This window comes from Vanacampus margaritifer, chromosome 1 (genome assembly GCF_051991255.1).
Source record: "Vanacampus margaritifer isolate UIUO_Vmar chromosome 1, RoL_Vmar_1.0, whole genome shotgun sequence".
NCBI lineage: Eukaryota > Metazoa > Chordata > Actinopteri > Syngnathiformes > Syngnathidae > Vanacampus > Vanacampus margaritifer.
This window is the reverse complement of record NC_135432.1, coordinates 67,413,458-67,424,070: the sequence shown is the minus strand read 5'-3', so window position 1 is coordinate 67,424,070 and position 10,613 is coordinate 67,413,458. Positions and strand designations below refer to the sequence as shown.

Below are 10,613 nucleotides of genomic sequence, written 5' to 3'. Positions count from 1 at the left end.
GAGGCAGCATCCAAAGCCTTCTGTATGGTCTAGCATTAAAAAAACAACAACAACATAGAAAACGTATAAATACGTCTTTGGGGCACCTAAAACATTTAAAATAGAACATATTTTTACATTTTTGGGAGGAAATGAGTTAAGTGGTATTTGATTCACTGATTAGCACGAGCTTCTGAAATGCAGCACTTACTTGGTTGGCTGTTTGTTCATCTAACGAAAACTGGGCTCGCCATTGGTCCAGTAGTATGTGGGGCTGGTTGAGGGCTGGTACACCTGCATGAGACAATGAGCACTGTTGAAGTAAAAGTTAAAAGTCCAGAATCTGAGCCATGTACAGAAGTAAAAGGGAGTTTTTATTGTCAATTATAAACAGTACTGTAGCTGTTTTGACAACAAAAAAAAACTGCACACAATAGATACTTTTTTTTTTTTACTTATTAACTTACCTAATTATATTTATTAATTTATTTTTTGTTATTTCGTTGCTTGTCTTTACTGCATGACTGATTTTTATTCCATGTACAGCACTTTGTATGCAGCGATGGTTGTTTTAAAGTGCTCTATAAAGTGGAGTTAAGTAAATACTCAAACTAAGTACAGATAAGTTAAACATCTACTAAATACAGTTGTTAGGTATTTGTACTTCGTTACTTCTGACCACTATGCCTTTGTGACTCTTATCCGCCATTAATTAATCAAGTCCCGGTATTCTTGTTGCTACAAATACAGTAGCCTACAGGGCGGTTTTGGCCGTTGGTACTGCATTTCCACCCTAGAGGGAGACACAGCTCACCTGAAAGGTTTGACTTACACTCTCGGGAACTATTAGGATGAAACCGGTGGCAATAAGAAGGGAGTTTTGAAGGATTTTTTCTTCTTTAACTGTATTTTCGCGACGCTTTCTAGCTAACCGACATTTTTAATCAAGCTAGCTACCGCCGGTGTAAATTACGGTCGTACAGTCAGTTCAGTTCGAACGAGGACAACTTACACTACTTATTAACCTTATTTAAAACATATCACAACACATCTTTATGTGTGAACCAGTTCAAACATTGTGGGATTTTTTTTAGCACATTTACCTGACAATTGATTCGGCGAACAGCTGAATTCAAGACGTCGAAAGCCTCGTGTCTCGCGCCTGAACATATGCTGCTTTCAAGTACGCCTAGTAAATTGCCCTTTCGCTTGCGAAATCGGGTACCAATATGCGGATTTTTACATCTTATATCCACTCTACCGGTTATCTTAAAACGAGATCGTATATCAAATAGTGTTGGGGGTAAAGGTTGAATGACAAATGAGCCAGTGAATTAATTTAGACAATTTTAGCCGTGCTTCCGACAGACCTTAAAGTGGCCGTGGCGCTCCCAACTGCGCATGCGGCCAACACTTTGCTGGGCAACTTGACCGGGAGACTCTGCTGCCTGTCGCCCACAACAGTCCGCATCTTCATCAGAATCCGCACCATCATCATCATCATCATCATCGGCAGCAGCAGCAGTGTGATGAAGAGCTTCTTTATCTAGATATACAGACAGGTACGGTGCTTTTTATTTATTTAAAAAAACAAACAAACATTTTAATCTAATTCTATCTGTATTCTATATTTGAGTGAAGAAAACAATAAGCAAGAGTAGATTGTTGAAACTTTCTCATTGGAGATGTTGGACATTTAACACTTTTGGTGTTGTGTGTATAAGTGTGGGTGTCTCTTTATACAGTGAACCACTCTACAGTAATCTCAATCTATTCATAGTGTCAGTAAGCAACTAGGCTACCTGTTGTGAAGAAGCTTAATTATTCATCATCCATCACACACAGTATGAACATTTATTTGGTGCAGTAACAAAAAGGGAACAGGAAATGACATTAAAATACCACAAAGCTGCATGGTGTGTGTAGAGAGGAAATACATTTGGACATCCTTTAACTCTTAGTAAGAACTTATTCATTTAATGTTTTATTTGTATTTTATACCCATTTGTATTGGTGATAAATTATGGATATTCTCATCTGGAAGTGGCGATGATCAGAAATGAAATGCTTTAATTTGACAATGAAAATAAAAATGTTGACGCCACAAAATAATCTTTTTATTCCTCAGCAATCTATGCTTTGACACAATATTACATGATGAAAATTGTTATTGTGTATAGTTGGCTCACGATAGGAACACCCTGCATCTTATGTCATCTTACAGTTGTTCTCATTTTCATCTTATTTGCTCCGAACTGAATTCTTGTTGCTGAGTCTCGTGGCTCTCATAGCAACATGCAAAGTGATCGATCGTTTTAGGAATGAATACTTTACTGCATCGGAGTGTATTTGCAAATTATGTTATTTCTATATTATCTACTGTTGCACGCAAGTGGGTTCTAATATGGTGAGTAGGATACGTTGCCATTTTTCTTATGTACAGAACACCTTAACAACTTTATTAAGGTGACGCTCAAATTTGGCACGTTGGCAAAAGTACCAGTCATAAATAGTTCATATCAAGGGTTTGCCGACAATCACAGTTGGGTACATTACCTCGAGTTTAAAGGTGACTGATGGCTCGCTTCACATTCAAATCAAATGCAAAAGTGATTCTCTTTTATGTAAACAGGAAGCGACTTAATGATATTTACAATGAAACGTAGGACAAACTGTAAAAAAATAAAAAATAAATCTATTTAGGAAAGTGCAACAAACGACAAGGAACACAGGAACCGTTGGAACATTTATTAAACTATAAAAACACTAATGGCTCTAATAATTGATATTACAAATGACATATTTTCGTTTTTGGAAAGTTCAACAATAATAGTTTGTCTTCTTTTTAGGAAACAAAGGACATAGATACGTAAATACTAAATAATCTGAAAAGTCAGATTTATTATGCTATAAAAGCAAGAGCAATGTCCTCAATCGTCATAAATAAAACACCTTATTTTGTTTTAGTTTTAGGAAAGTGCAACATCAATAGTTTGTCTTCATTTTAGGAAGCAAAGGCTATAGACAAGTGCAACTGTTTCACAGGTGAAGTAGCAAACCAGTAGCCTTAAACGACAATAAAGTACAAAGTAAAACTGCATTCTCACTCACACAATTCATTGACGGTGTTTTTTCGTCTGCATTTGCAGTTTGCCTGCATTCCATAACATTTAATACTGTTTGTAAATGCCAAAACTCGAGGTTAATGTCTTAATGGCGTTTTGCTAAGTGCTTGCTTGTGCGCATTTTTGCTTGACCAGGTGTGAGGTCAGGCCAGTTTGTGCTAGCGTGTTATTTAGGTTAGCTAATACTTTTGATACGCCTCATGTGAAGGTGGTTCGTTTGTGTTGAATCATTCCACGGAAGACAGTCGTTTATGTAACATGGGTCATGGGTGTGTACATGCGACATGCATTGTGCTTTATGGTCCTCTCTGTTGTAAGTACCTTATAGTTTTGTCATCAAATGACAAACCCCTAGTCGTAGCATCAATCCTTTGATTTGATTTGATTTTGGCAATTCATGGGTCGATTCCTATTCCCAGTGAATAGAGGTTGCTTCACTGTACACGCAGTAGGACTGTGCACGAATCGGTGACCCAAATTGAGGAGCGAATTGGCCGTTAAAAACGAATGCCGAATGTCGCGTTAATTGTCACAGAGGAATGTCCAGTTGGCCATACACACACTCGCGTCTATGTGTGACGTTCAATGTGAGAGGAGCGCATGCAATGTGTGAATCCTCGCTACATTCGAGTACAACACACGGAAGTGTTTGCATGTTGTATGCTGCGTCGGAACATTCAGCATTACATTAACCTCTCGCACCATCACATGGCGGCATATGAAGGGAGTCTGGCCAGTTTGCATGCTGGTGCGGAGACACCATAGCCTACCCGGGTTAGCTTGGTGCTAACGCTAATTATTAGCAGTAGGTCCACAAGGAGTTGGATTTGAAATTGGTCCAAAATGGATGGATGGATAGTTGTAAGAGCGCCCTGGGTTATCTTAAGCTAAAGATTGATGCTGTGTGACCGTATACTCCAATATGAGGCTTGGTAACGTGCTTTGGACAACATATGGTGTAGATAAAGCACTATAAAAGTGTACACCATTTAGAATTATGCTAAACGTTTTTTTCTGGACAACTAGTAACGATAGGCTCCAGCGACCCTTGTGAGGACAAGCGGTTAAGAAAATGGATGGATGGACAATTAGTAACCCCTTTGTATTGATTCAGGATTTGGTGGTTAACACTGGAAAAAAACAGCAATCACAAATTTGGGGTACAAGTCCACGTTCTAAGATGCAGTATTCATAAAAAGGCATTACTGATGCATCATCATGCTTGGCATTAGAATTTTGATACCCGTGTCTGTGACACATCACGGTGTGAATGCACTTCTCTGATTCTGGCGTCATGTGCGGACCATGTCGGGCCTCGTTCTAACCCGGCTCCATACTTCCATAGCCCCCTCTTCTGAAAAGCACACATTTCCTCCGGAGGAACAATAATGGCCTCTGATGAGGGATAAGAGCTGCATTGTGCACAACAACGTGTCCTCTGGTGATTGACGCCACACACGAATACCCCCCCCCCCCCCCAAAATAAAAAATCAGCTGTGGGCCTCGCACGCTCAAGCAAAGTGCTCCACTCACTCAACTCATCACAGGAATCTCATCTCTCGGTCCCCATGGCAACAGCAGCTGCCGGTCCGCTGCTGACTGATTGTATGAAAAGTGACATAACTTGTTAAAACAGCCGAATGGAAGGCCGGACAGCACATCCAGGTGACTTCGGAGCAGGCACGGGGGCTGGGGGTGGAAGGTGGGGGGGGGGTGGCTCTTTTGTACTCATGGGCCTCAAATTCTTTTTTAAATGGACAGGAAAATGAGCCAGGTACTCCATAGATGAAGTTAAAAGAAAGCTGTTAAATGGGAGAAGTGAAAATGTAAAATTGCATATTTTAATGCTAATATAATATTCCATTCCCTTTCTTATTTTATGTTTATCATTTATTAAATTATAATAAATTAGGCAAATATTTAATAAAATACTAAAAAATTTAATCTCACTATTTTTGTACTTGATGAACATTTGTTTATTTTAATAATGGTCCGATTCGTATTTTATTTCATTATGCATAATTAATTTAAATATAATATATATATTTCAAATATTTAATGAAACAATAAAAATGTATTTTTTTTATTTTACTAACAAATTTGTCATTTTATGTAAACTTGCTTATTTTTGTCAGTAAGATATGCTTATTATTTGATTGTTTATCATTATCACCTTGCATTTTCTTGAACTTATTTGGGTTTCATCGTTTATACAGTATTGTAATTATGATGATTTGGCAAATTATTAATACAATAATAATAGAAAAAAATAATATTTTTAAATTTAATCTAAAAACGTATTTAGTTATATTGTATATGTAAAATTGTTTTAATAACTTCATTTTTCATTTTGTTGATATTTTAGTATTTTCCGTAAAAGAGTTCATCTGAATAAAAAAAACAAAAAATAATTAAACGGCTAAGTCATTCCAACAAAAATGACAGCACTGTGAATAACGCAAATGTTCGATGGGCCGATGTCCCCACAGGGCCATACTTTGTCCAAACCTGCCCAGTTGCAATCATGTGGTGAGCAGCCCGCCCGGCATCTCCATGGCGATGGAGTCCACAAAACGGGTCGTTGATCGGTGCTCGCGCCAGCCGCCGCCAAATGGCCAGCAGCTGCCGACTACGCTGGGAAGAAAAGACACGTTTGTGTGGGAGCTTTGCGCAACATCGAGGGAAGCCCCCACCACCGCTTTACTCTCGTCAAAGCTAACCGAAAAGATATGAGTAGCCATATTTGAAACACACTGTTTGGAGATGCGCACGTTGCGTAACTAAGAGACGGATAAAGGCTGCATTCAGTCTTTGGCGTGTCGGAATAAGAGGCCACCGAGGAAGGCTGAAGCACAACCTTCAAAAACACTCAAAACTCACTGTTCATGTCAAGTATATTGATTTTTCTGGGCCCACATCTCTGGTTGCTTAAACACAAAAATTGCAGCATCTGAGGCATAACAGAGTTCACTCAAGAGGTTGAGAGCAAGTCAAGTCCAAGACTTCAAGGGGTCGGGACTCAGTCAAGACTTTGAGGAGTTGGGAACAAGCTGAGACAGACTTTGAGAAGTGGAGACTGAGTTGAGACATTTGAGGGCCAATTTAAGACCAATTCAAGACTGAGACTGATGGCTTGACACCAACTGAAGACCTCCGAGGGGATTAAGCCCAAGTCAAGATCCTTACGTCAATAGCTACTTGAAGGGGTTAAGGCAGAGTCAAGACCAAAAGACCAAGACTTTGACGGCTGCAGACTGAGTCACTTGAGTCATCAAGTCAGAACCAAGTCAGGTTGAAGGCACACACACACCATAGCAGATATTTGAACAAACAAACAAGCCAAAAACTGAATTATCTGCATGCTTCCAATGTGCTGTTATCTTTTCCAATGACTCAAAGATTTAAATGAACTTAAGGACTAAATGTTAAGGTCTACTGATCCCGAGGTGTTTGCTTTGTGCAGGATGACCGAGGTGATGAACTCTCTGGAGTCAGGCGCGGTAGGGGGCGACCAGGACTCCGTATCCTTCCAGAAGTGGGCGTGAACGGGGACGTTTGCATGCTTTTTCTGCCATCTTAATCCTGAAATCATTGGAACCACGAGTCAAATATAAGATAATGTCACTGCGCTCACTATGAAGCAATGAGTGAGTTTTCCAAACGACACCGTGACTTGAAGTCGATCAATTCAAATCGCCCAACCCGTGTTATGCTCAAACAAAACTGAGATGAGTTCAAGTCGGCATCTCATCAGATGCTACACGCTGTTAGCGGCTTTGCTAATCCAATTTTTTACTGCATTGTTGTTCTCTCACATGCGCCGTCACATGTTCTCGCCCTCCCTGACCACATTACCACTGCGCCACCCTGCAGCCAACCTTACATAAACTTGCAGATATTCCCAGATTCCCATGAAAGGCATCCAAAGTTGTCCAAGAGGCTTCCTTCCATCGTGGTGGAGCCGACAGATGGGCCGGAAGTGGAGAGCGGCGAGCTGCGGTGGCCACCGGAACCCAGCTCAACAGATGCTCAGGCCAAACCAGTTGGTGAGGAAGACTGCATTCTAACCTCATGCTGGTGCTAGGCTAGGGTAGGGAGAGATGGTCAAAATAATTCAAAGTATTCAAAGGATGCATGAGACAGAGTGGAGACTATACTTTAAGAAGCAGTTAAGACCAAGACTGAGAGGTTAAGACTAATCGAGACAGAGAGTTTAAGGGTTTTATATTAATGTAAAACCTTTGTAGAGTAAAGACCAGGACTTCAGAATTGAGACCAAGTCAAAACTTTTGAGGGGTTGAGCTAGAGTCAAGACCAAAATCCAGGCTGGTTGAGACCAAGTCCAAAGCAAGCTGAAGGGTTGAGAGCAAGTCAAGACCGAGTGAAGGCTTGAATGGGTTTAGAAGACCAAAGACTAAGTCAGGACTAAGAAGAAGATAAGACTACCCCAGCCAAAGTCAGGGAGGGGTTGAAAACCAGTCGCGGCCAATACTTGAAGATTTGAGACCAATTAAAATGCAAGACTTTGAGGAGTTGATAAAAGATCAAGGTTTTAAGAGGTTGAGACCTTTGAGAGGTTGAGTCTAAGTCAAGACTTTGAGGAATTGAGTAAAGGTCAAAATGTAGGAAGGTTCAGAACAAGTTAAGACCCATTTAAGGGCAAGACTTGAAAGGGTCGAGACCAAATCTTGACCAAAACATTGAACGGTTGAGTCATGACCAACATTTGATGAGGTTAAGACCAAGTCACGAGCGAGATATTGAGGGGTTGAGTCAAGTCCAGGGCCAAGGGAAATTCAGACCAAACAAGTCAAGACCAAAAGTACGGTTGCGACCAAGTTCAAAACAAGATTTTAGTCTGAGTCAAGACAAAGACTTTTGAATTTAGACCAATGCTGGTTAAGACCAAAACGTGACCAAGACTGACAGACTTGAGGGGTTGAGACGGAGTCAAAACAAAGACTTTGTTGGAAACTTACCAGGTTCGCAAATCACAAACTATCAACTACTTTGGGAGACCATTTTTTTTTAAATAACCTAGCGTGTTGTCCTTTCAGATGAGGTCCAAACTGGATCTGGTGAAGGGGCTTCAGGTGCGACGGCGCAGACCTCCAACTGATGTCACCTGGCAGAAAAACTCAACCTCCATGTTAACAGTGACTTTAGTCCATGTGTGGACGCGTGAGACGTCCAATAGAAAAGCACTTAGACACAACACACAGCTTGAGGTGCCAACTCGGCTTGCAAATGGATAGAACATTTCCGGAATTTGGAAAATATTCCAAATGGAAAATTCCTGGTTTATTCCTTTAAAGTAGTACATCAGTATCTTGGAAATGTGCGGTTTGTGGAAAAGTGTTTTTTTTTGTAATGTGACTCACTAAGATACAACAAATAAATGAAAGCTAGATAAGAACAATCATGTTTGTCATTTTTAGGTTATTTTGATTCAATTGAAATCAACACGCTAGTCCTTGACATGGCACTCCAATCCTACAGGGGGCAGCATGATATCTTTAGCGCTTGCTTGTCTACTGCTTTTATCAATAGAGAGAGAAATGCAAATTGCCTTATTGCCAACTGAGCGTTAGCAGACCTTCAATGGAAGTTTCTGTTCCAAGCTTGGTGAGTTGAGTAAAGTTTTAAAGTTGTACTTTACTTTTTTCACTTTCTTGACATTTGAAACACACTAAATAACTAACAAATGTTGTTTTGCGTTGCTTCGCTAATCAACTAGCGATACTACAACAACAACTACTACTACTAGCACCTATTTCAAGACTACTAGGCCTAGCCGCAGTTACTTCTTCTTGCAGCGCTAGCTAGAGCTAACGGGGCTACTAAACCTACTACTACAGGCAGTCTAATTAGAATACTACTAGCAGTGCTACTGCACTTACAGTAGGCCCGCTAGCAATACTCCTACAATTACCTGCAGACTTGTACTACAGCTAGCACAAGCAGCGCTACCAGACTACTACTGCGCCCACTTTTGGACCGCTGCAACACTTGCTACTACTAGACTACTGCAATTTGTCCTTGTTGTCCTTGTTCTACTACATAGCGCTACCAATATGTAGTATTACTACTGGTGCTAGTACAAGTAATTGTAGTATTAAGTGCATTTTTTCTTTTTACATGAACTAGAGTACTACATAATGTATATGATGTGAGGTGCTGATTGCTTTACTGTTTTTCATATTTAATGGCTGCCATGTTTTAGAGTATTTGATATTTGAAGTATTTTGCTTAGAAAGAAGCTGGCAAAAAAACAGGACGCCATTTTGCTGTTGATTCCTGCAGGTAACATCCTGGATAGTAAAATGTTTTTTTTTTTTTTTTTTAGATGGATGTTGATATTTGTGGTCTAAGATAAAACGTTTTTACGACTGCAACATTTGTTTCTTTAGACATAAATTATGAATTAAAATGTCATGTCATGGAATTCTAAAATCATCATCAAGTGAAAGGTCTTTCATGATACATAACATTTATATATTTTAAAGTGAAAGGCATTTCATGATACATATCAATAATAATACAATATTGATTTTTCTTTTTGGAAATCTATTCCAGTCAAATGTCTTTCATGACGCATAGTAACTTAAATCATTTTTGTTTTGGGGAGAAAATTTGACTTAGAACATTTGTCTTGCCTTTTTTCTTTTTTCAAATGAATGAATGAAATAAACAGTTGCGGCTTTTTGGCTTGTTTACATTTGATTCCTTGAAAATATTCCCTCGATGCATTTGCATGAACTCAAAAGTGTTGTTGAGCTGACAAAGCGCCCACGACGAACAACAAGCATCATCATCATCATCATCATCATCATCATAATCATCATCCTCCTCTCGTGCACTTTGACGACTTGATGAAAGGTCACATTGTGATCTTTCTAAGCCGAGATGGATACGTGCGTTATTTTGTCTCCCTTGTTTCTCTCTCTCTCTCTCTGGCCGTGACCTTTTCCAACTGCCGCTTGGCGAGAAGCGCTTTGTCGGCGCAAGCGGGGTCACTCCTGTGAAGATGAGGGGATGCGGGCACTGCCAATTTCCTTGCAAATGTCACATGTTGCGGAGGGGGTTTGAAGGAGGAAGAAGAATGTGCCAAAAAGTGAGATGGAAACGGAACAAAATTTGTATCGTGGGTGATTTAAAATAAAATCTCTTGATACTTCTGATCTATTTAGTTACCTGCCAATTTTGCAGAAACTGTGAGAAAAAAAGTTAGGGACATTTCACTCAGAACCCAGCAAAAGCTGTCAACTTGTCCTAATATCCTGACTTTCACTGGGTTCTGTATGAAAGGCAAAAACCGCTGGATATGGATACTGCTACAGTTCTAAAACATCAATTTTTACATAGAAACCAGCAAAAGCAGGATATTGACACAGGTCTATATCCTGCTTTCGCTCGGTTCCGTGAGAAAATGCCAGAACTACGTTTTTGGCTCTAATACAACAACATTTAAGAAACTCTGGTGAGAGAAGGTAGTGGCTGTTTTACACT

The 10,613-nt window shown here is 39.8% G+C and overlaps 2 protein-coding genes across 5 annotated transcripts in view; one reads left to right on the top strand and one right to left on the bottom strand.

Annotated features, from left to right (window-relative positions):
* LOC144050642 (uncharacterized) overlaps window positions 1–1,172 on the bottom strand; it is a 51,463-nt gene extending 50,291 nt beyond the window's left edge. For all 4 annotated transcript variants that reach the window (XM_077564101.1, XM_077564083.1, XM_077564073.1 and 1 more), the window contains exons 1-2: window positions 1,083–1,172; window positions 191–273 (exon numbers count right to left, since the gene is read on the bottom strand). In XM_077564101.1, coding sequence (XP_077420227.1) covers window positions 191–273; window positions 1,083–1,149 — 150 coding nt within the window. In that variant the 5' untranslated portion in view covers window positions 1,150–1,172. The remainder of the gene's footprint in view (window positions 1–190; window positions 274–1,082) is intronic.
* LOC144050651 (protein LBH) lies at window positions 752–9,818 on the top strand. Its single transcript, XM_077564133.1, has 5 exons — window positions 752–800; window positions 1,348–1,541; window positions 6,568–6,625; window positions 7,000–7,150; window positions 8,162–9,818. Exons 3-5 carry the CDS (start codon window positions 6,569–6,571, stop codon window positions 8,221–8,223), a joined length of 270 nt encoding a protein of 89 aa, XP_077420259.1. The 5' UTR covers window positions 752–800; window positions 1,348–1,541; window position 6,568; the 3' UTR covers window positions 8,224–9,818.
* Window positions 9,819–10,613: the final 795 nt, after the last annotated feature.

Excerpts from the sequence above, each read along its gene's own strand:
- LOC144050651 (XM_077564133.1), top strand. The coding sequence starts at position 6,569 with ATGACCGAGGTGATGAACTCTCTGGAGTCAGGCGCGGTAGGGGGCGAC. Across the intron at positions 6,626-6,999 it reads TAGGGGGCGACCAGGACTCC|ATATTCCCAGATTCCCATGA; the intron begins GTATCCTTCCAG and ends ATAAACTTGCAG. Across the intron at positions 7,151-8,161 it reads TGCTCAGGCCAAACCAGTTG|ATGAGGTCCAAACTGGATCT; the intron begins GTGAGGAAGACT and ends TTGTCCTTTCAG.